This window comes from Haliotis rufescens, unplaced genomic scaffold (assembly GCF_023055435.1).
Source record: "Haliotis rufescens isolate VD_foot unplaced genomic scaffold, xgHalRufe1.0.p SCAF_10, whole genome shotgun sequence".
Taxonomy (NCBI): domain Eukaryota; kingdom Metazoa; phylum Mollusca; class Gastropoda; order Lepetellida; family Haliotidae; genus Haliotis; species Haliotis rufescens.
The window spans coordinates 19,113,135-19,139,413 of record NW_025963780.1 but is presented as its reverse complement, the minus strand read 5'-3'; the positions used below and the strand labels follow the sequence as shown (position 1 = coordinate 19,139,413).

At 40.5% G+C, this 26,279-nt stretch overlaps 1 protein-coding gene across 9 annotated transcripts in view; it reads right to left on the bottom strand.

The window, feature by feature from the left end:
* The window catches only part of LOC124143101 (5'-AMP-activated protein kinase subunit gamma-1-like), a 404,245-nt gene that overhangs the window by 112,239 nt on the left and 265,727 nt on the right, over positions 1-26,279 (bottom strand). Inside the window, exon 1 of one of the 9 annotated variants that reach the window (XM_048387916.1) lies at positions 21,178-21,319. The exons of 6 other annotated variants lie outside the window; for them this stretch is intronic. Coding sequence is in view for 1 of the 3 variants with exons in the window: in XM_048387901.1 (XP_048243858.1) it covers positions 16,203-16,217 (15 nt within the window). In the remaining 2 variants the exon portion in view is untranslated. Of the gene's footprint in view, positions 1-12,631; positions 12,759-16,202; positions 16,233-21,177; positions 21,320-26,279 lie in introns of those variants that run through there. 2 more of the 9 variants (XM_048387901.1, XM_048387913.1) reach the window with 2 other exon arrangements.

Sequence of the window (26,279 nt, the reverse complement as noted above, 5' to 3'; positions counted from 1 at the left end):
AACAACAAGTACCATGTTTTGGTATGACGTGGCCGAGGATCGGACCAGTGACCTTCCATGGCACTTTATCCACCACACCATACCATGTCAAACTTGAACAAAGAGAGTCGACCAGTGACTAAATGCCGAGCACCAGGCCGGGTAACAACAAGTACCATGTTTTGGTATGACGTGGCCGAGGATCGGACCAGTGACCTTCCATGGCACTTTATCCACTACACCACACCATGTCAAACTTGAACAAAAACAGTCGACCAGTGACTAAATGCCGAGCCACAGGCTGGGTAACAACAAGTACCATGTTTTGGTATGACGTGGCTGAGGATGGGACCAATGACCTTCCATGCCACTTTATCCACCACACCATACCATGTCAAACTTAAAAAAACCTAGTCAACCAGTGATTAAATGCCGAGCACCAGGCCAGGTAACAACAAGTACCATGTTTTGGTATGACGTGGCCGAGGATCGGACCAGTGACCTTCCTTGGCACTTTATCCACCACACCATACCATGTCAAACTTGAACAAAGAGAGTCGACCAGTGACTAAATGCCGAGCACCATGCTGGGTAACAACAAGTACCATGTTTTGGTATGACGTGGCCGAGGATCGGACCAGTGACCTTCCTTGGCACTTTATCCACCACACCATACCATGTCAAACTTGAACAAAGAGAGTCGACCAGTGACTAAATGCCGAGCACCATGCTGGGTAACAACAAGTACCATGTTTTGGTATGACGTGGCCGAGGATCGGACCAGTGACCTTCCATGGCACTTTATCCACTACACCACACCATGTCAAACTTAAACAAAAACAAATCATCGCCTAAATGTTATCTCCTTTCCTTGAGATAAGTTTTCTTTATTTTGTCTGGAGGCAATATAATAACCTAAACGATAATTGCCCCATCACTCGGAATCCTGTTACAACGTCAACACTTACTCCACATAAATCACGATCAATAACATGCTTGTTAGAGGGAAGTCCTACAAGATTGCCTGTCAATGATCGATCTGTCACCCCAGTAATAGTCTTGGACTCTACAACACTGCTGGGGCCCATCTCATGGACTTTAGCTTCAACGGTTTGTCTGTCTTTTACATGCCTCAGTCACCAATGTTCCGGGAGTAATCAGCCTGTAAGTAATCGGATCTGGGCAAAAGTGAGATGTGTTTAACACTGCTTTGAACAGTATTTCACTTGTACATGGTGTGTCAGCTTGATGTGGGGGGAGAGCCCGAAGACATGCAGGTCTTAGATGTTTACCAGTTTGGTGAAACCCATAAACACATGACAAACCCAAAAACATACCATCAAGGTGAATCTGGGATTCAAATCCACGCCAATAGGTTCCTGGCATGTCTAAGGGACACAACTCTGTGCAGTGAATTGTGGCGACTGGGATGAAGTTGACTGGGCAACCGATGCCCCTATCTGGGTCAGACAAAGCAGTGGTTGGGATGAGCTACATTCCACACCATCGGGTACGAGGACACGCAATCAACCAAGTTACCAAGTTAGTAGTCTGTCTCACAGTCCCTGAACCATATTATTTTCCCTTCTGCCCAGCCCTTACTGTAATGCTATAGCTCTAAATGAAAGGCAAAATATCAGTGGAAATCATATGAATGCATCACTTAAAATTAGTAGTGGGGTGATACACCGATGCATGGCAAATTTTTACTTCTTGATATAAGTATCGATCACAATCGCACACTTAGTAAAAAGAATCGATTTTTACCTTAAATGTATTCTTTAATAAATGTTACACCAAACACTAAATACAACAACACATGCCCAAAGCAGAAGTGACTTGAATAGAGGATTGGGACAACAGGATCAAGCCGCGCCTGACGGTGACTTCCAGATGAAGACCGAAGTCTCTACAGAGGCGTGAATCCATCCTCCAATCAGATACTCAGTCTGGGAAAACCAGACACTTAAAATTGACACTTTTTGCACGAAAATGATAAATTCAAATTTGCCTCCTCTTAATATTGATGACATAAACCCCTACTCACTATGAGTAGTTACAAGCAGAATCCCAAAGCACAGCTCATGCAGCTCAAGGAATGCCAATTTGAATGGGGAAAAAGTAATCATTTCTCACAAGCTGTTTGCTTGTGGTTCCAAAGTCAACACATATTAAATCTGGATTGATTAATCCCTAAGGCAGGATTCAATGTGACTACAACCAATGTCCATCACAATCAGTACATGATCTCAACACTATAAATTGTCTGCGACGTCATCACATCCTTTGTTTGTTCTTCTCCTTTACACTGTTCGGTCGTGTGTTGTTACTGTCAACGTCCTCAATTAAGCTGAATCAAATCAAACATGCACATTCAAGTTGTCGCCAATACTGGTATGAGGATGCAAGGTCTCACAATATAATCATCAGCATCAGCATCAGCTGTCTAGTCTCTCCCCGGATATTTTAAATACTCTCCCACATGTACAGTGGCGGATCCATGAACAAATCAATCGTAAACTTACGACCATCGTAATGCCCCTATTTTACGACTGGCCTAAGGCTGTGATCGTCCTGTGTGGAACTGGGCTTTGAACTGTATGTGCACCAAATCATAACCTGGATGACCTGGACGACCTGGACGACCTGAACGACCTGAAGAGTAGTCCAACAGCGAAGGGACGTGGGGTTGTGCAGGTGACCAAGTTGTCTAAAGGACCGACCATTCAATATTAATGTTCCCGGGGGTGATGTTTTTTTTTTTTTATTTACTGCTTCAACGATAGTCTGTCTTACAGACCCGGATACACATACATATCAAATACAGCCCATGCAAGTCTATAATGTTTGGCAAGTCTAGATTACTGCAGTATCTGAAAATGAAGAGAGTAACTGGGCTCCCTTTTATTATATTTTTATTAAGATAACTTTACAATAGTTTTTTCTGTACGATATGTTCATTTCAGAGACTAGATGTTAGTCTACTTAAACGAGTAATATACTTAAGGGCTGCAATTTTCTGTGCAGATTTGTACCCCATAAGCAAGCGAAAATCCTATGATTGAGAAGAATCAAAGATTCATGCTTGCTTATGATTCTTGGTTTGTCAGTAACATGTCAGAGCACATAGTGTCTTGAGGACATCATTCTTGGAGCTCTTCCCACATTAAGCTGACATGAACATGATACAACTGAAAAGTTGTCCAAACAGCATCACCCTCACTCATTATAACTCAACAGTAAAGGTACCTGTGAAGATCCGGTTAAGAATAAGTCTTCAGCAACCCATGCGACTTACGGGATGGATCAGGTGGTCAGACTTGACTTGGTTGATGCATGTCATTGTAACCCAACTGCATAGAACGATGCTCATGATGTCAATCACTGGATTGTCTGGTCCAGACCCAATTTTTTACAGACCGCCATCATATAGCTGGAATATTGCTGAGTGTGGTGGTAAACAATATAACAAACAAACAACAGTGAAGGTAATATCCCTAGCTCCCAAAGAACCTGCATGGTCACTATTTCCCAAACTATTCACAGTATTCTCCAGGCATTCACAGGCAGTGTAATTCACACCTTGGAAGGTGAAGGAAACACTTCAAGCATGTGGTGTTCTCAGTTCCCCCTGCAGATCAGGCAAGCCTGGCAAGATGAGGCCAATAAGAGAGCACTGCAGTCTCCTAAGATGTTGGGGAAAACTGAGTCTGTTTCTACTTGCCCATGTTGTCATGCCAACATCAACAGGCTATGATGGAATACCAAACCTGGAACCAATGTCCAATAGGCACATGCACTTCATCCACACTGTCAGAAAAAGTCAAGTTCTCCCAATAAATATGCTGTTTCAGGACAACTGCCAACATTAATTCCTAGTTTACGAAAAATGAAATAAAATGTCAGTGCACTGAAGCTCATCTTGATATTTATTCAGCAAAAACCTATCACTCAAAGACAGTTGTGACATCAACAATTCAACATTAGTGAGTCTGTCAGCTTGGTCTAACACAGCCTTGAACAGTATTTCAGTTATATTAATGTGTGTCAGTTGATGCAGGTCTTATAAACCATTGAGCACATATGGTGCTGACAGACAAAGGATGATATTCCAGCGAATCTGGAATTCTAACCATGATCATTAGAGCTTGCACAGACAGGAGACACACCTCTGCCACACACACTCATTGTAAGGTATCCATTGTGAAAGGTAATTATAAGATGTTCAAACATAATCTGCTGAGACTTCAAACAAGCAAAGATCATCCAATGGTTTCTTCCGAAAGGCATGCTGCGATGGTGTTGTATGAATATTTGAACCAACAAAAATGCAAACGAGAGTTATCTCCCCTTACAAGAGAGATTAGTAGTCTCCTTCCAACAATCACCTGTTGACTAAAAGCACAGTTACAATGATGAGGAATGATTTCCGCAAAGATGACTTCATGTTCACCAAATGGATAAGAAAACAAACAGCCATTGAAAGTGATTAAATTTCTCAACATTCCTCCTATTTCTGCCCTGAACTGACACTGACCTGCATCATTTGGCTATCAAATCAGTATTTCCCTCATCAAAAACATCCAACACAAACAACTCTTTCCTGACACATGACCAAAGAGTGAGTGAGTGAGTTCGTTTTTACGCCTCTTTTAGCAATATTCCAGCAATATCACGGCGGGGGACACCAGAAATGGGCTTCACACATTGTACCCATGTCGGGAATCGAACCTGGGTCTTCGGCATGACGAGCGAACGCTTTAACCACTAGGCTACCTGACCGCCCAACATGACCAAAGAAATGTATAACTTTTACAGCTATATCCACAGACAGTAAATGGGGAACCACAAGTTCATAGAACACCAACAACAGTTACTATGTGTAAACCTTCTCATCAACACAGGCGAGAATCTTTCCAAGGTGAAGGTCACATGTTTTTCTTCCAATGGAAAGACATTCAACAAAAACAATTCCATCTTCATTCATCACACCTACACAACCAAGGCATGTCTACAGCTGTATCTACGTTGACATAGATAAACAGCAAGGCCTGGTTTCGAGTAAAGCGCCCACACCAACAACAGTCACTACTTTTCACTTCAACACGAGAATGAACCAAAGGATCTCATCAACGTGAAGTGGACATCCCATTCTTCTAATGGATAACCATTCAACAACACTGACATTTTCCTTCTTCACATAGGGAGATGTTCTGTTTGTTAGAGCCTATCTCCATGACCTTCAGAAACACACCCAACAACAAACAGTTCCTGCTTTCACCCACACAGGGGTCATGTGGGGTCAAGGTGAAGGGTACAACAGCCTGCAACACAGCAACATGTTTTTTGTTGCTATTGTACAGGTCTGAGCTGTCCTGATTAGTGAAGGAAGCGTTCTTCAGCACTGGTTGCATCCTCACCAGAGATATCCCAATGGGTACTACCATCCCTCCCTCGGCTGATGCCACATTCACGACACATACACACTCTCAGCACAGTGGGAAACAGGTAATTTGTGAGGATGCTGATCTGGATGAGAATCCTGAGTATCAGCACTTACATTTTAATGACGACACTTCTACGGATATGTGAACTGTGGAGAGGTGTAGAATGCCTCAAAACCTTCCCTCTCAGACAGATGCATGCTGGTCCTGTATATTGTACACAGGACAATTAGCCAGACACTTTAGTGAAGAACACCAATACATGATGCAATTAAATCAGTGAATGTTGTTTTTTGCCAGCCAGCAATATCACAACGACCTGTAAATTATCAAATCTGGTCCAGGTAAACCAGTGGTTGATAGCATCAGTATTAAACATTTGTTGGCTCTTAGGCAAACATCGGGTACAAAGGTCCTGTAGTCGGATCCAGCGGGGGGATCCAGGGGGTCCGGACCCTCTTTTGAAAACCAAATGAAGTATGTTATGGAAGTAAAATTATCTGAGAGAGGATTTTGATATTTTGGACCCCTCCCTTTTAAAAATGCTGGATCCTCCCTTGGGTCCTATTGTGCCCTGGAATACACTGACATCCCACAGACATGCTACAGTGTCTTCAGTAAGTGTTGGCATAGAAACATATGTTTTAGCAAATATAGAATATATATTTTTAGAACACACTAAACCAAATACAGGTATTATTCCAACAAAGATTGTAAGGTTATTATATATTTCTCCATGTCTTTTTTTGAATCCACCCAAATCCAAATCATGTCAACCATCTCAATTATTTGTTTCAAAGTTACTGTCATCATTGTCACAACTTTTGGGGTTATGATCGTTATTAGCTGTGCGAAGATGTAAAAGTACTTCACCATGACGTTGTCAAGTCAACCAGTATAGTCTATGCATGGCAGGAGTTTGTAAACTCAATGCACTGCACACAGTAAAATTATTAAGTGTAACTGAATCATCGCAGCCCTGAATGGAGCTATCTAAATGTTCAATGACACAGGCGATGAGTGCAGTTACATGAGTTTCACTGCAATCAGAAAAATGGAGATTGAGAAAACAGCAGAGCAAATGTTTATAAAGCTATTTATTTCTGTATCCACTAGGATGAAGCAATACAATTCAGTCCACACAAGAAACCTCTTAATTTTTCACAGTGGAGACTGAAATTTAAGTTGACGGAGAGATTGTTTAAGAGGTGGCCTTCTCCCTCAGCAATTTTGGCTGTCCTGTCCCTCTTTTTAGCAGTATAGGCTGCTAGAGCTTAGAAGGGGATGAGTATAGGCTGCTAGAGCTGAGAAGGGGATGAGTATAGGCTGCTAGAGCTAGCTGAGAAGGGGATGAGTATAGGCTGCTAGAGCTGAGAAGGGGATGAGTATAGGCTGCTAGAGCTGAGAAGGGGTGAGTATAGGCTGCTAGAGCTGAAAAGGGGGTGAGTATAGGCTGCTAGAGCTGAAAAGGGGTTGAGTATAGGCTGCTAGAGCTGAAAAGGGGGTGAGAATTAAATTGGGGGGAACGTTTTATGAAACATAAGCTCTGGCTAACTGTAAGAGAGACCAACCAAAAAGCAGGTCTTACCAGATCAGAGACATACAGAATGTTATGTAAAAAAGAAACAGGGCTATTGGCACAGTACTTGTACTGCTACTGGAGAAACCCTGGACAACCTCTCAATCACCATATGACAGCCTATACTGAGGCTACATCGCACTAAACACCATGAACACCTGACAGCCCACATTGAGGCTACATCACACTAGCCGAATACTTAAAGACAAAATTCAGTGTTAGCATTATCACAGGGCTCCAGATTCTGTTTTCAGCCACTGAATATTTACTCACAGGTTATCATTGACATTGGGTATTGTTAACAATTTTGGGGGTATTCAAAATATTTTACTCCATTGGCTCTAGTGTATTGAGTAATTTTCACCAATGAGTACTGTAGACATTTTTAAAAAATAATTCTGCTTAAAATGCTGTTTCAGGTGACTTCTTATTTGTATTTGTTTTTGTGCTGTCCGACACGTGTAAAATGTCACCAACTCACAACAGCATATACATGTCTAATAAGACGCAGCGCCTTTCTTATACATTGTTCACTGCAGTAGAGATTCTCTATCTGAGATGTCTGTATTCCAATCACTAATATAGAAAGAAATAGAGGTACACATGCAGAAAAATCTACATTTGGCAGCGGTCTTTGACACTTGTCATGTGTATTTGTACGCAAATAAATATCCCTCGTAACTAATTGAGTCTGAACCAGACAATCCAGTGATTGACATCACGAGCATCGATCTACACAATTGGGATATGATGACACACATCAACCAAGTCAGTGAGCTTGACCACCCGATCCCATGAGTTGCCTCTTACAGCCCACACAGTCACCTTTTATTGGCAAGCATGGGTTGCGGAAGACCTATTCTTCACAGGTCTGACATATAGTCATAATCCTGATCTATTCTACGTTATCAATAATATTACACATGATCACTGTCTTGAAATTCTGTATGACCAGTCTAAGACATGCTTATCATTTTGTCATAAGATACTGCTTCAGCAACGGCTACTTCAAGAGTGAGTGAGTTTGGTTTTACGCCGCTTTTAGCAATATTCCAGGTATATCACGGCGGGGGACACCATAAATGGCCTTCACACTTTGTACCCATGTCAGCAATCGAACCCAGGTCTTCGGCCTGACGAGCAAATGCTTTATCCACGAGGCTACCCGACCGCCCTGCTACTCCATGAGGCCACTGAGAATTTAAATTGAAAAGGAGCCCCAGTGAGATAGGGAGATTCACAGCCTGTGGAAAATCTAGACTTACTTCATTTAGACTACAATAAGACATTCATTAGCACTAGTCAGGTCTGGGGGGAAGGGGAAAGCATATGGTTCCAGGACTGACCAAAGGAGATAGTTCTATGTGTTCTATATTGACACAGCGACTGTGCGACACACTACCCATTGCTCCATGTATTTCATAAGACACACCCACTTACCCTGTCACAGCTGATCACACATTCAGGAAGCTCTAATATGCACCGATGGCTTAAACTGTCAAAACAACATATGTATGTGACCCCCACAATTTTAAACTTCTAAGAATCGATTAAATCTGTAATACATTACAATCAGATCCTACCCAGAAATGTTTTCAACCATGCTCGCAATCAACCATGCTCGCAATCAACATTACCTGTATACTCAAGCAGGATAAGATCCCCGACTGAGACACAATGTATTACCTCACGGTCAGCTGACTGGACAATAGCCAATGGTCAGGCAGTGTCAGGTCTGTGTACATGTGGTCAGCGCTGTGAGCCCGACATACCAACTACTTGGGGAAGCATGTACAAAGTCAACACTTCACTGATAACAAACTCAAATAACGGGGCTCCCGATAGGGGTGTCTCTGTGCTCACTGTGGATATTGAACATCTAAATTGAACAAAGTGACACTGACGTGAAAAACTTCATAGACTTAATTTCTAATTAAATCTTTTTTGAAAAAAACTGATGTCATAATTTCAAAACAAAAATACTGATACTATGATTGGAAATGTTAGAAATTCGAGAGTGTACCTCGGTCTTGTGTCTTTGGCTGCTGTGTTTTAATCTATGACCCCCCTTAAATCTCATATTTTCAACACGACAGGTTTATCATAAAGACATACCGTTTGACTTTCATTCCTGACTTTGTACACTGTAAGAGACTATACTCTCACAGTCCCTGGACCATATTTCTTTCCCTTCCATCCAGCCCCTACTGTCATGCTATAGCCATAAATGAAGTAAGTCTAGATTACAGGTTCTGAATATGCTATCTCACTGGGGCTCCTTTTCAATTATAATGGAGTTGTTTATTTCTATCAAATTATATATTGTCAGAGACTAAGCATTAGCCTATCGAGGATACTTGCACAGTGTTTCTTGTTCTATATGTTCAATCTCATGGAGCAGAAATAGACAGAACATTTATTTCCCCAGCTGACCTACAGGTAACTCTTTCACTGTGACTGCTCTCATTTCAGGAGTCACCACGCTTCAGTGGAGACGGGTCACTTCCCCAGTTCCTGGTTCACGCTCAACTAAATCAGCTGCTGTCAAAATACTTTGCCCATATTTCATTGTGATATTGCCTGTATAAATAATGAAATGTCCTATCTGTAGGCATATGTAGAAAGTAATGACATCAACCTATTTTCTGATCTACTATTCTCACATGAATACGATCTTCAATTTGCCTCTGTGAATAGCTTTCATAATGAGTGAGTGAGTATGGTTTCATGCCACTTTTAGCAATATTCCAGCAATATCATGGCGGGGACACCATAAATGGACTTGATACAGTGCACCCGCATGGGGAATTGACCCCGGGTCTTCCACGTGACAAGCGAACACTTTAACCACTAGGCCAAAAATAGCTTTTTTAAGTCAACCTCACCCGTGAAGATCCGGGCTAGAACAGGTCTTCAGCAACCATGCTTCTCCTAAAACAGGATCACGGGATCAGACTCACTGACTTGGTTAATGCATATTATCGTATCCCAATTGCGTGGATCGATGCTTATGATGTCAATCACTGGATTGTTTGGTCCAGACTCTATTATTTACAGATCACCGTAATATAGATGGAATATTGCTGAGTGCAGCATTAACCAACAAACAACAACAACAATAATTCAACCCCTTACACCTCTGGACGATTGCCAACATATCCAGGAAAACATTTATACCATATCCTTCAGCAGTTAATGTACAGGAAATATCCCCTGACTTTTTCAAAAACACAATATAGAAAAAATAAATACCTCCTGCCTCAAATTATTGAATAACTTGACTGAATGATAACAGTTTATTTATTGTGGCCTAAAACTGATATTTTACATCAACGAGTAGCCTTGCCCCAGGCTGTCTTGAATGATAAGTCCATGGGTGTATAGTAATTCTATCCTTAGAATGAACAAGTCTAGATAAGATGACAGCACAAGACATCCGTCTTATAAAGGGACAACTTGTTCTTCTTGTTTATATAATTGAGAAATTATGATTTATACTAGTAATTATTGCCTTAGAGACTTGTGCAAGTCTTATCAGCTAGGGATACTTGGTTATGTGACTTTCCACAAGACAAAATGAACGGAGTGAGTGAGTGAGTGAGTGAGTGAGTGAGTGAGTGAGTTTGGTTTAACAGGACACTGAACAGTTTCAGTCATATCGCGGCAAGTCAGTCAGCTGGATATGGGAGGAATGCCTAGGGTTCTGCAGGTCTCAGACTTGGTGAAGCCCACGAACATGGGGTATGGCGGCACAGACCTAGAAATATGATCAGGGTGAACCTAAACAGTAAGAGCTGTGCTAGCTGTGTTGACACGGTGCAGCTTCATAGCCTGATATGCAAGTAAACAAGTACAAAAACATCACCAGGTACCTGTCAAACTGGATCATCCTATTCACAAATACATGTTTGTGGTCTCCGTAAACAAGGCTAAGACTCAGTGCTCACGACCTTCAAATTGAGAGAGGAAGATACTTTAACACTCCAACAGAAGAAAGATTATGTACCTTCTGTGATACTGATGACACATACTTTGTAATATGTCTTACCTGCTTTTGAAAGCACTAATAAAGCCTTTGTGTTACGCACAATAAATCTAAATTTAAATGGGTTATCTACAAGTTGACCAATATCATTTTTTTTAATCTGCAGAACATTTAATGTTTCAAAAGTAGTTGAAAATAACCAAATATCAATATTTTAAAAGCAGACAATTATTTTCTGGTCTCACATACATGTCGTCTGCTACAGAAGAGCTTGTGGTCACTAATCAGCTGTGACACACCGGGGAAGCTGACAAGAGGACCCCTGCTGATAGCGGGAGTTTTGGGGGGACTGGAATGCAGTTAGCTGTTCCTCACTTTGAGGATTTCAGAGACCCTTATTCCACTAAGTGGAAATAGAAGATGAGGAACACTTCTTGTTGCGATGCCCTCTCTACAAAGTCCTGAGAGGAATAATATTCATCACCCACCTTAGCTATGCACCCAATATCGCTAAAAATACTATATAATCCACCAGAGCCTTTTGCAAAAATGATCTCCAATTTCATTCACAAAACGTTCAGGCAAAGAAAATCTGCATCTCCTCTCTAGCAATATAATCATAGCAGTATTTGTATTCTATTGTGTATGTCAATGTTTTAATTAGTCATGTTCCTGTTTTGTACCCTGCCCCCTGTGGGTGTTTATGTACAATAAATATTCTTCTTCTTAAACAGTCCTCCATTCTCAATACACCACTTTGACACAAAGTGGACTACATGTTAGTCAAGCCGTGTGGTAGCATAGTGATTTAGCAGGTGACACCTTCACTATCCTGTAAGCCTGAGGTACTTCACTACTGTCTTATACTGTAAGCTGTTCAGTAATGGATCAGGTGGTCAGGCTCGTGGACTTGGTTGATTGTGTAGCAGACATCAATTTCCGAGTCTGTGATGGGATTTGAATCATGGACCTCCTGATTCAAATATGGATACCCTTTCTACATGACTTAACGTGTTAACAAAGTCAGCAAGCTGACAAAGTATGGATGTCGTGTATGGGATGTCTCCACGCCCTGCTACAATTAAATGTCATCGCACCCTGACGACATGGGACATTACTTATAATATATCAATCACTGGTTTGATTATATACAAACTACTGCTATATAGCAGTGCAGAGATAGCTAACACAAAAAGCTGTTGACACTATCCCCATTGTGTAACAACCTTTTCACTAAATAACCCCTGGAATTTACGGCACAGTATTTGACCATTTAATCAATAATATTTCACACTCATAAAAACCAAAAAAGCACATGTTCAAAAACATGACATACTTCAACCCCATCAAGCAGTAGCCGACTGAGTTTTGGTGTTCAAAGGAATATTTAAATATCTTCAGGGCAAGTAAAACATCTTCAGGGCAAGCGAAATATCCTCAGGGCAAGATAAATATTTCAAAGGCTTTAGTTAAACATCTCAAAGGCTTGTTGAGTCCTGCAGTCACCAGGTTTTACAACAATAGTGAAACTAGTTCATCAGCTGCCTTACACAACTATTGATAGAACAAGGCAGACCCAAGCCATCTGTTAATCTGTAAACATGGTAAAATTACAATGGACAAATATAAATATATCTTACTTACATGGTGACTGGGGTTTGTTTGACATCAATATCCAGTCACAATGTCCATCGAAAAGTATTGATATCCAATGGAGATTTACAGTGTGAAAAATCTATCTCCTTGTCTGAAGAGTCACTCTAGCTGTACCTGACAACAGCCAGCTCGACACGTGAAGCATGGGGTAATGTCATTGCACTCCTGGTAGATCGTCATGGGTCATGTCACACTCAAATGTCGCTGCACGACTTCTAGACTTGATTCAATGTTTACATGATTCTGCCTTACTGTGCAGGGATGTCCATTACCCCTTCATCATTACAGTGGAACCAAAAAGTGAATCTGTCTGCTACAGTGAGCAGAGGTAAACACTGATAGAGCTTACAAACTTACACATTTAGGAATCAGTGAAGATAAATTTGAACTTCAGAAATACAGATCATACACTAACTCTAACTAAATTAAGACTCGGTTACCATAATCTGGAGACTGAAAGAGGCAGATACACTAACACGCCTGACGATCAGAGAATATGCAAAATCTGTAACAAGGTAGAAGATGAAAACACTTTCTTTGGTACTGTCCGAATTATAGTTAGGTAAGACAGCTACTCCTTCAAACACTAGACTTATTAAACTGTCAAAATGATACAGAATTTTGCAGGTATCTTGAACCACTGTACTGAAAAAGCAAAATATGTTATTTAAATTATCTCTGACATGTTTATACCAAGAACCCATCTTGCAGACAATGTTTAGATATGACGGGAAGTTATTACTGCAACTATTGTAATTTGTCAAAAGAGTATGTACACAGAGTGTATGCTGCAAGCCACCTGGTGATATATAAATCGTTACGTACCGTGAATGAAAATAAAACGTCATCTCTCTATGTATAATGTACATTATAATTATGTATATCTACTTATGTCTATAATAATATTTCCCAAATGTGGCTAGTTTGTACCCTGTCCTATGAGGGGGTCCTGTACAATACGATTCTTGATTCTTGGCCCATCAAGGATGTCAACACCATCTGAACCGAGGAGTTAAACAGGCATATCCACGTGGTCATACATTACTAAAATTTCTATTTTTGTTAAAATGTTGGGCCTATTTTATCAGCTCCATCAGTTATTCATCTCCATCTTTGTCTGTCACAAAGTAGTAACTGCAGTAACATGTTTTAAATTTACAGTTAAGGCAGACAACACAATGCCTTTTAGAAAGTGGTCAAATGTAACAAATGTTATATTTGGGATGCCAATTTCTTTGCGAAGTACAAATTCTACGTCTTTTTTGGATTAAGTCCCATCCAGATTTTGAACCCATACTCTCAGAGTGAGGCAACTCCCCAGAACACAAAATCAGTGACCTAACCCACTCAGCCACGGAGGCTTCCACTTGTGAGGCTAACACACTCACAGATTCCATGAGTGAGAGAGTGAGTTGAGTTTTATGCTGCATGATACAACATTTCAGTCTAATCACAGGGTACCAAGGAAGGCGTCACACATTGTATCCATGTGGGTAATTAATCCTAGTCCTTGGTGATGCTGATGCCATGATGCAGGTCTCAGACCTCTACCAAGTTGGTAAAACCCACAAGCACAGGTATGGTGCTGCCAAAACCATTATCAAACCAACATTATCAAAACAAATCTGAGATTTGAACCCACAAAGGATCCGGTCACGCTTATTTAAATGATGCAGCTCTGCTCAGTAAATCCAATCTCCTTAGCTGACTGGGCCCCCATGTTGCCAGTAAAGGGCTGATTATGTCCCATGAGTGCTGACATTACGCTGTCAGCACTCCAACTCTCTCCAGGACTCAACCTGAACTCACTTTGTCCCCAACCTAATTCAACCTGAATTCAGTCATTGACTTAAACCTAATTCTATTACAGGTTCCAGTTCGCCTTCATCAAGATGGCAAACAGCTGGCCTTTGTCTTGGTAATCGCCCAAGAAAGAATGATTCTGTTCTTAATCGTTCTTGAACCAATTTTGCAAAATAACTTCTGACCCACCCAGACTATCTGACTGCAATGTCCCTTGATCTGGCTAACTTGCAGATTAAATTTTCATCAACATGGTGCATGATCATTATGTGAAAAAGCTTCCTTTCTACTGAAGCAAACTCCACTTATGTTTGTTTGTTGTTTAATGCCACACTCAGCAATATTCCAGCTGTATGACGGCGGCCTGTAAATAATCGAATCTGAACCAGACAATCGAGTGATTGACATCATTAGCATCAATCCACGCAATTGGGATACAATGACATGCATCAACCAAGTCAGCAGGCCTGACCACCCAATACTGTTAGTCGCCTTTTACGGCAAGCATGGGCTGCTGAAGACCTATTCTACCCTGGATCTTCACGGGTCTGAAGATAAGGTGAGGTGCTGAGAAATGAGGTTTAACGTTGCATGCAAAATTATTGCACTCACATCACGACATGCATGCACGTGTGACTGTGTGGCTGCTTGTACTAGTCTGGACAAATGCTTGTGCTAGCCCACTGAGATATCATGCCGCAGTTTAACATGGATACCCCACTCAGACACAATATACTGTTTCCGAGCTGACCAGTCCTTGTTTAATTCCCTTAATGCCTAGCATCAGGCAGGGAACAACAAGTACCATCTTTTAAAGTCTTTTGATTTGATGTCACTGGGGAGACTACCGGGAATAAAACCATCAACCTTCAGCTCTCCTGGCAGACACTATCCACTAGACCACTAGACCGGAGTCCTATGATAAGGAAGAGGCATTGATGACCTGTCCTGACCCTGAAAATACTCACAGGGGGCAAGGATATCAATGTAATTATTCTCAGTAATTCTCACAGAGTAGTATCAACTTGCATCAAGCTGATGACTTTTCAGGTACATTATTCATTTGTTCCCATTGTTTCTGAAGCTGCTCATAGCAACATTGCGTAGTATCAAAATATCGCTGCAAAGATTGTGTGTGTTTGTGTTTGTTGTTTAACACCACACTCAACAATATATCAGCTGTATGACAGTGAGTCCTGAAAACAATCGAGTCTTGGCCAGATCAGACCATCCACTTTCTGGGCAGATGCTCTTTGGAAGCATTTTGTTTCAGAGACTAGATGTTAGTGAATTGAGCTGTCTGAAGAAGTTGCTCATTTCTCGTCTCATCCAATGATGGAAGTGGGATAGGAAGATCCCAGCCTGAGACGGTGTTGTCGGACATGAGTGAGCGAGTTGGATTTAGCGCGACTTTGAAAATCTCTGTGACATCACAGCATGTGAGCTTAATATGGGAGGAAAACACTACGGAAGTCTGTGCCAAAATACTTTGAGCCAAGAAGTCCAAACTGGGGCTCTTTCCAAAATTTTCAGTAGAATTTAGTGCTATTATAAGACTGATTAGCTGAGCTTTCTAGACTGATAGAATTTTACTAGACTATAAAGCTTCGGAAAGTGGCTTATACTGAAGACAGCAAAGTGAGCAGATACTTACCAATTCAGAGAAACCGAAGTTTAGTTCATTGGTATAGTATGATTTACAAGAACAATAGTCAGTGGAATCTGGTATCCAAACCCACGAACATGATACACATACCTTTGTAATATACATGTCTAGATCCTGAAGGCAGTAATCCACGTGTGTGTCGTGTCGTGTCGTGTAGTGTAGTGTAGTAATCACTCAGGCAGGACTCTCATTCACTGTTACACACTACACTGACCTCAGGTCACTGTGACCTCAACTGGAGAGGTGGGATAATGAGGCCCCTGATATTATCTCCATTACCTGAGGTGCCATGACAATAGGCCTGCCTGCCTGCCTGTGACAATGGTAACCATCAACTGCCCCAAGACAGACAATAAAACATTGGGCAATGGAGGTGTGAGATGAGGCTGAGGGGTGGAAGTCAAGATGAGGTAACACAGGTGATGATTAAAGGGGGACTATACGCTCAGCCGAGTAGGTAGGCCTGGCAATTTCAGTTCAAGGTTTCAAAGGCGGATCAAGTATTTTGAAAAAAGTGCATGCGTGTGTTAATTCTAAAAAATATGTGTGTGTTTGTTCATTCGTTCAAATGTTCGTTAGTTCAAACATTCTTTAGTTAGTAAGTTCAGGTGTGTAGGTGCACACACTCATTGAGTCGCCCCTGGAATACATGATAGAATGGCATTAAGATAGTTGTACAAAAAAGGTGGAAGTGAGGGAGGGGACACAGTGACAATGTTGTTTCACACACAGCACTGACAACTTTGTCTTGATCTTGACAGAAAAAGGCCACCAGGGATGGTACTCTCATTGATACGTCCATCTTGTACACAAAACAGGTGAGGTGAAATGGAGCTTAACGCCGTGTCCTAGATACTTGCACTTATATAGTAATGTGTATGTATCTGTGTGGCTGCTTGTACAAGTCCGGACTTATGCCCGCTGAGATACCATGCCACAGTTTAACATGAATACCCCACTCAGACACAGTATACTGACTGGCCGACCAGTCCTTGTTTTTGCATGAGTGCCAGGCAGGGAAACAACAAGTACCATTGTTTAACAAGTTTTGGTGTGATGCGGCCAGGGATAAAAACCCAGACCTTCCACTCTCTGTGCGGACATTCCACCACAACATATCCAATAATATAACGGAAAAGAAGCTTGATGAAGCGATCAGAAAAAATTGTATCTTTAGCTATTATTTTACTACAAATTATATATTCTGATATCATGTTATTTAATTGCAGGTTTTACTATATGCATGTATCTTCAAAATATTAACCATAACCAGAGTTATGCGATAGCACTTTTGTGTATTGTCGGATACTTTTTACGCATGTATCAATTTTACAAGTCACAGTTGAGGTTTCGCGCGGTCTCACTAATTCCATCACAAAAACAATATGTTGACATATAATAGTCTACAACAAATATGACTTTAACGAGTAAAAGTACTGCAGTTATGATATATGTATTCTTTTTCTGTCAACTATAGTTTGTTTCAAAGGGTCAATAACGGTAAAATGATCGTGGTTGCTGTGAATAGTGTGAGTTGGTGCTGTCAAGGTATGTGGTAAAGTTGACCCTAGGAAACAGGGTAAACAGAATTTAAGTTAGAGTATCGGAGGTAAACACAATTTCCCTGAAATTCATGTAAACATTTTGGAAAAAAAATTGGAATATAATTAATAAAATAGATCCAGTCCAGATAAACAAAGAAAACACGTTTTATAACCAGACAGTGTAACAACAAGATTAACTTGCGCAATTCAATACAGATTGTTGATATTCTATTTCTGATGACGGATCATGACGAGAAGTAGTTTTAGATTGGAGGTCCGGCTTACCTAACACACATAACATTTCAGATTACAGATTTCAAGGACAAAGTTAATACCTTGGCTTGACTATGAGATTGGCTTATCTACAGTCATACTGACCAGCTATCAGTCAGGTCACACCAGTCCGAACATTATCTTCATATAATGATGTACAATGGCTGCTGTCTTGTACCGGTAGGCCTTCCAGATGATTTGGCAAGTCTAGATTGTCTCAGCATTGGTCTTGAAATATAGCATTGTTCTGGGCTCCATTTGGATTTTATTTCATATTTTGTAGATATATATTTTTAAATAAAATAGCTTTATTTCTGGGACAAAATGTAGGTCCAGCTGCTATTCTTATCAAGAATATACCAAGAGAGTTGAGAAACCTTAAAACAAAGAATACACCACAAAGTTCCATGGATGCAAATCACCGATTCAATTTGTCTAACATTAAATGTATCCCGATGTCTAGCAGAATTCAGGCTTCAGGCATAATAGTGGACTAACATCTAGTCTTTGAAATGAACATATTTTAAAGAAAAAAAACAGTTGTTAAATTATAGTTATAAAATATAATAAAAAGGAGCCATGTGACTTTCTTCAATTTCAGTAATCTAGACATGCCAATTATAATAGACTTGCATGGGCTGTATTGGATATATTTGTTTCAGGGTCTGTATGACAGGGTATCCTTATATGTTATCACTATTCAGGCAAGTAAAAAACTCAGGTTAGTTGTATCCTGGCAGTAGACTTTACAAAGATACCCACTGTGTAATGAAAAAAAGACCGATACAGTAATACAATATTCATAAGCGCATCTCCCTGTCCTACGCCTCTAATAACTATGTCCAGCACAATGACACGTGTATAATTCCAGTATAAATACGAGACAGCTTGAGTGTCCGCTAGCCACAGACAGATCCCAAACACCTTCATTACCCATGGGACCATATGATGCGTGTCATCATGAGATAAGTGCAATGTTGGATTCAACATTATTCCCTTGTCGGAGGATAAGTATGTAAATGTCCACTTTTTAGCTGTCACAATTGGACGATTTATCAAGAGCAGAGTCTGGATAATTAGATTATGTGTAAATGCAAAATGGAAAGAAATTAACTTAACGGTATAAGGCGTACTTCCTACCTCAGAAGCCTGAGTTCACCATACAACATATTGACTGATTCACCTTGTGTGATATATATATGATTTTTTAATTTTTAATAGACTACCAACTTGTATGTGACGTAGAGGCAGGTCCAGGAGTTTGAAAAAGGAATGGGGTTGTGTGTGGGAAGGTGGTGTTGCTACAGAAGTCATAACATGAACAGATACATGAGGTTGACACCCCATCTTTCATCAGTCTGCTATTCTCTTGTCCATGAAGAATCTACCATCCCTCACAATAGTACTCCTTTCTTCAAACACTTGGTGTCATTTATCCATGTTGACATGTAAATATTTGTTGATTCCATATTTGTTGATTCATGTGGCACAGATAATGACAACATGGATTTCTTTGACATCTGGAATGGTCTCCACAACACTGCTGTATAAACCATGTATTTCTGAGCAGCAAGGTGTATGCCACACAATGGACAGCTCCCCATCATGGGCAATAGCTCAAATCACAGCACATATAATCTTACCTTACACCGCTCACTACCATCAACCAGTAAAATATCCATATTGTTATCTGCCACAAATTTGGTACTCACCTGAAATAAATGAAACAAAACATATAATTTAAACAAGAACCAAAAAATTAAAAAAACAAAAACAAACCCAAACAGCCAGATGAACATCAGACATTAGATAATATGAAGACATGAAACTCTGTGGCAGTGGAGCCCGCCCCCACCCAAGTTGGGATTGCATGTTATAATACCATCCCCCATCCCACCAAAGGTAAAGATTGCATATTGCATGTTATATGATCCCCACTCTGCTCCAACCCACCCCCAGGTAAAGATTGCATGTTCTAATACCATCTGGAGCTCCACCCCCAGGTAAAGACTGCATGTTCTAACACCATCTGAAGCTCCACCCCCAGGTCAAGATTGCATGTTCCGATAACACCCTATCACAAACAAAAAGCATTCATATGGCAGATGGACTTAATCTGCAATCTTGTGGCTCTTTTTTTTGCTATTGCTGTGTACTTCTGACATGAAGAACATTGCAGGCAACAGTGACATCAGCAGCAGGCAAGACGAGCGTATCTCAATACAGTGGTAATTACAACCAACAAAGAAACACCAACATCACAACGTCTGATGGGCAGCAACTAGATCTGGCTCCATTATGAAAGCAGTTGTGTGAAGACTACGCCGGAGTAGCTGTGATAATGTTAGACGCCAAGTTTCGAGATGAAAAGGATTCTCAGACCGAGAAGATTGTCAGCCTCAGGAGAATGTGAAAATAAATATCGGTTTACAATCCAGTAGTTAAAGGTATGAATGTTCTTCAATAGAGAACAAAATGTCTAAGATCCAATAATTATTATAGTATCTTTATATCATTCTATATCATAAAGTTATTAGAGAGTCAATGAGAATCTGTCGCAGTATATAGCCTAAGCAGAAGGACGCCTTAAATACAACCCATATCGTAAGTTACATTATCAAACAGATTATATATATTTTATTATCTGTATATGATGCAATATATGATAAATGAGTGAGTTGGGTTTCATGGTGGGGACACAAAAAATAGGCTTCACCCATCATACCCATGGGGAATCAAACCCAGGCATTCAGCAGGACAAGTGAACACCTAAACCACTAGGCTGTCCCTATAATATATGGAACGGTTCAACACGATGTATACAACTCAAAAGAAGATAAAGAACACCTAATTCATATCATGACAGATTAACTATAGCCATATGAAAGAATCAGGTTCCCTTTAACTTCTTTGGGGTAATATACATAGACTAATGACAGAGTTCACAAATAAACAAGTATACATAAAAACAAATTTAATTTAAACAAAATTTAAATGTACATCTATTTGATATAAATCTTCCAACTTCTAAATGCCAATCTTAAGACTTTATTAAACAAACTATTTAATCAGATAAATTCTTAATCAAATCCATAGTCTTATGTTATGATCATCTGACATACATACTTTTTAAAACTTTTTTAATCTCACCCTTCATGCAAGCCCACATGGAGTATTGCTCAATATAAATAGAGTATTATTATTATGAATACTGCAGCAAATGGCAGGTGCACATCACAGGGTTCTACCTGAGTGAAGGAATCAATCCCACTGTTGCTGGACCATTAATTCTTCCAGAATACGTCCTCAACACGTGAAGTATCCAATGCTACTGTCCCATGATGCACCACGGTAATAAGTGATATCTATTGTGAAGCCAGCACTCCGTGGACCTATGTCCAAGTTGGTGAGGGAGCCTTGCTTCAATGCCCTGTTCTACAGTCTCGGCCTCGCACGGCTGACAAGCACTAGATCCCGCGGAGGAGCCTGTGCAGCACGTGTGAGTCATCGTACTCTGGTGCTGGTGCATGTGCATGTTGGTGCTATATCCTGCTGGTGTTCTAGCATAGAGCAATTCTCAACATAATCTGGACTATATTCATTTGTCCTTTAACCTATTGATGTGTTTGAAATTGAAAGGAAAATATGTAATTTTTATTTGTTAAATTGTCTTCGACACATACCACTCAAAAGAAGTTAACAACACCCATATAAACAAATCGGATGTCCTTTAACTTCTTTTGACTAGTATAATTGAAAGAAGCCCATACAAGCTCTTCATTTGGAAAGTAAAGAAATCTAGACTTGCCAAAGTATTGTAGACTTGAATGGGAGTTCAGGTATGTTTTATTTTGGGTCTGCGTGTCCAGAATGTTATAACGTTAAAATCCTAAGGAATAGTGTCAAGAATCCACAATTCAAATACTATCAAGTACCCAAGATTAACATTTAGTCCCAGAAACAAAGAAATCTTGCTTTAAAATATATATGTACAAAATACAGATGGAGCCAAGACCAATGCTTAATTTCAGAGCTGAGGCAATCTAGACTTGCCACATCTTTCTAGACTTGAGTGGGACTTCTTTTTTAATATATTCTCTACGGTCTGGGAGATAGACGACAAGGACCACAGAAGCTCGCATAGTTTCAAACACTTGTGTTGTACTAGACATATGTTGAACAACACAATAGTGTTAAAAGGGGGACTTGGCTTGGCAAATTGGCAGCCTTGGCCTATTTGATGAAGTTGTTCAGACAGCACTTTGATCATCTGTTTTTTCAAGTTTTGGGGATGTGAATCAATGTTACAGCTAATGATTTATGAATTACACAGAGGCAATATCTCAGTTTCCCTCATGGCACCAATTACAAGATCAAGGCCAAGGTCAAGGCTGAAAATGGTCCTCAGACTGTGAAGTCCCTAATAATTTCCAAACTCTTAGTTTGGAAAGAATCCAAGTGATCAGTGAAGCTGTGAAAACCATAGGTTTCCAGGTAAACAGAGGAGGTGAAATGAGGCTCAGTGTTTGAATTCATTGTGTATGTGTGTGTACTTATCTAGAAGTATTCCAGTTTTATAGTGCTAGAATGAGGGTTATCAAACATGGGCCTTCAGTGCAGGACAAAACACTTTAACCACAAGACAACCGCCCTGTGCACGCCACGACTGAGCTCGGACATGATTGCTGCACCCCTCAAGGTTTATTCTCCCTGCAGTGTTTATTGCACAATAAACGACAACCAGTCGTTTATTTCCTATTAGAGATTTCAACATTATGTACAGCCTCTTTAAATGTAGAAGCTTTAAAAATATTTACCCGTATTTAAATAAAGATGACTTCCTGAATACAGTCCGACCTCGGCAATGTTGGACAAGTCCATTTTATGGGGGAGGGTAAGTTCCCAGACAATCTCACAGTTTTCACGTTGATAATCTGTACCTTTTCTCCCAATACTGATTGTCATATCTCGCCCACGTTTGGATGTGTGCGTCTGGACATTGCGTTCATCTATCTATCTACCTACCTACCTACCTACCTAACCCGGCTACATCTATGGGGAACAACTCACAAAACACTTCCCCATAAAAAATAACATTGTCCAATTTACATCGTCATCAAGTTGCGAGGGCATGTTCGAATCTCCAGAAATGACGTCATGATAGAACAATGATTTCTGGGGAAATAAACCACACTTTGCTCTTTACATTGTTCTTTACGATTTATCGCATAGCTATCTGATACACATATATACAAGTCACTCCCCCTCACAGCATGGCTTATCAAATCTTCATAGCCCGTCACACAACCTGAGAGCCTTGTGGCCCCGGGTATTTGAGTGAGCAGGCTGCAGTGCTAGAACCAGAAGTAGATCAATAACACGCCGTAAGATCCTTCTTTCCAGGATCAAAGACCCTCACTTCCGAGGCCCCAATCCTCAGCAAATACAGAAAGCTGGAGATTCCTCGTCTCTTGTGCTATTATCACTTATTGGCGACACACAGCATTCAATATTGAGTGGCAAAACTCACTTAATTTACAAGAAACTGCTTTGGGAATGGCATAAAGTGGGGTAAATGGCTGAAAATTGTAAAGATCAGGCCATTAAAGTGACAGCACTTGTACATCGGGAAAATGCCCTTTTCCAAACAGCTTAAAAACATGAGAGTTCCTGTTTACCAACATTGAACCCCTCCAGAAATAACACTAAATAAGTCTACAATTACAAAAAATAAGGAACCGACCATTATATATTCTGCGGGGTCTGGGATTTTAACGAAAAACATAAATTGTCCCCAAAAGTTCTTGAAAAACTTAATTGAAATGATAATTATATTACCTGCCACAAAATTTTTTGTTGCAAGGTGTTTGCCTTAAAAAAGAAGTAATCAGATTCATAGCTTTAAATAAAAAATATCTGTTTTTGTAGCTGTAGCTGATAAAATATCTAATTTTGATACAAAACCCCAGTTCTCCACCCACTATAATTTATCAAATGGTAGTTCCCTACAGATAAGGCTTTGCACCAAATAACTCAAATGTGGAAGAAAAAAATATCCTAGATCTCTTGACAATGTGTTTAAAGAACCCCGACAACGAGCCGTTCTTTCAATCATGACATTACAAATGAATTGACACTAATGCGAAAGAAAGGCTATTTCTATTAAGGTCTGCAGTTGAGATGAATACGGTGATCATCCTGATGGCTAAACTGAGAGCCCATCACGGACATAAAGAAACCTAAGACTGCTGCTTGCTCAAAAACACAATTAATCATGTGACAGTCCTTGAAAGTTTCTATTGCTAGCTGATGTTATTAAATTGCCTGACAGAAGGCAATGACTATTGGAAAACTGCTGCAGGCTCTTGATAAAACTTAAGCAGGTATCAAAATATCCTCAATTGACGTCCTGGTTGTAAATGCAAAACCATATTTGACGTACTAAGTGCCCAGGGTGCTCTCAAAATTAGAAATAGGGGGCTCTTATTAGAATGTTATTTTGGTGAAAAAAAACAGAGTTGAAAGATAAACTTCGTGGTTTAATAGCTGGCAGCCTGAAATGTTAATGTACGACAGATATATTTTTCCAGAATTAAATGCCCATAATTAAGGGTGCATATAACACACAAGTGAGTATTATACGCAAATAAATAAGTCTTGTGTACATTAATCAATCGGAAGGGGTGCTAATTGGGATTGTTCACTAGCCAATATCTTCGCAAATGTTGCCGTGGGCGCTTATTACAGCGGGGCGCTTATTACGTCGAATACGGTAATTATTTTGCTGATGTGGGCTGTGTTAAAAAAGTAAGATTAGTATTTAAGCCTTATATTGGACATGAGATGAATGAGATTGTCATCAACAAACACGATCTAAAAGTTGCTGTTCTTAGGCTACAGAGTTCATGCCTGAGAGAGTTATGTGTTGAACTCGAAGCTGCCCTGACACAACCCTAAGTGAATATTGCGAAGTCACGTTTAACAACGATTGGTCAGGAAATAGGCATTCTTTGACTAGTGAAGTGAAACACTAAATGTTGTTCTCTACCAGTCAACAATATTCCAGCTTTATCACCCTGTAAATGGGGCGGTCGGGTAGCCTAGTGGTTAAAGCGTTCGCTCGTCACGCCGAAGACCCGGGTACAATGTGTGAAGCCCATTTCTGGTGTCTCCCGCCGTGATATTGCTGGAATATTGCTAAAAGCGGCGTAAAACCATACTCACTCACTCACCCTGTAAACAATTAAGTCTGGACCGGGAAAACCAGTGATTGACATCATGAGTAATAATCCATGCCTTTTGGGTAATACACGGACGTCACTGAGTCTAACCACCAAACCTCTCTACAGGCTTACCAATGAAAAATGACAGACTGCAACCAAAAACTTCACATATGTCTGCAAAACACAAGGAGTAAGTGAGTTTTCTTTTACACAACTTTCAGCAAATATTTCACCAATATCATGCCGGGGTACACCAGAAATGGGCTTCACACATTGTGTCCATGTGAGGAATCAAACCCGGGTTTTCTGCATGACGAGCGAACACTTTAACCACGAGGCTACCCCTGTGTCCCCAATACACAAGGAATTGGCAACATAAAACAATGAGAACGTATCCAAAAACTAAGAAACAGCATCATAAATCTGAGAGCAAGCTGCTGAAAACATGGAAACAGCAGCACTAAAACACACAGACAGCAGCCTTTAAAACTTAAGGCAAGCAAGCGGATCAACAAACAGTGCATACATTTACATCTTACAGTGCTTATGTAGAACATAATAGATTTGAATTATTATATTAACACTTCAAAATGTAAATGTCCTCACCAAATGTTGATAAAGAAACGTGTGTTTTTTGTTGTGGTCTGTAAGTTTTCATTTGGAGGCCTGCTTAAGTTGGCATCTTGCATGGCTTACATGGGACCATGTAGGAATCAGTCTTGCACCATTGGCAACTCTAAATTGACATGTGCCCAGTGAATTCCCCAGAGGAGTTGTCCAGTGAATTCACCAGAGGAGTTGCCCAGTGAATTCACCAGAGGAGTTCCCCAGAGGAGTTGCCCAGTGAGATCTCCAGATGAGTTCCTATAGGAGTTGCCCAGTGAACTCCACAGTGTATTCCCCAGAGGAGTTGCCCAGAGGAGGTCCCCAGAGGAGTTGCCCAGAGGAGTTGCCCAGTGAATTCCCCAGAGGAGTTGCCCAGAGTTCTCCAGAGGAGTTGCCCAGAGTTCCCCAGAGGAGTTGACCAGTGAATTCCCCAGAGGAGTTGCCCAGTTTATTCCCCAGAGGAGTTCCCCAGAGGAGTTAATCAGTGAATTCCCAAGAGGAGTTCTCCACAGAAGTTGTCC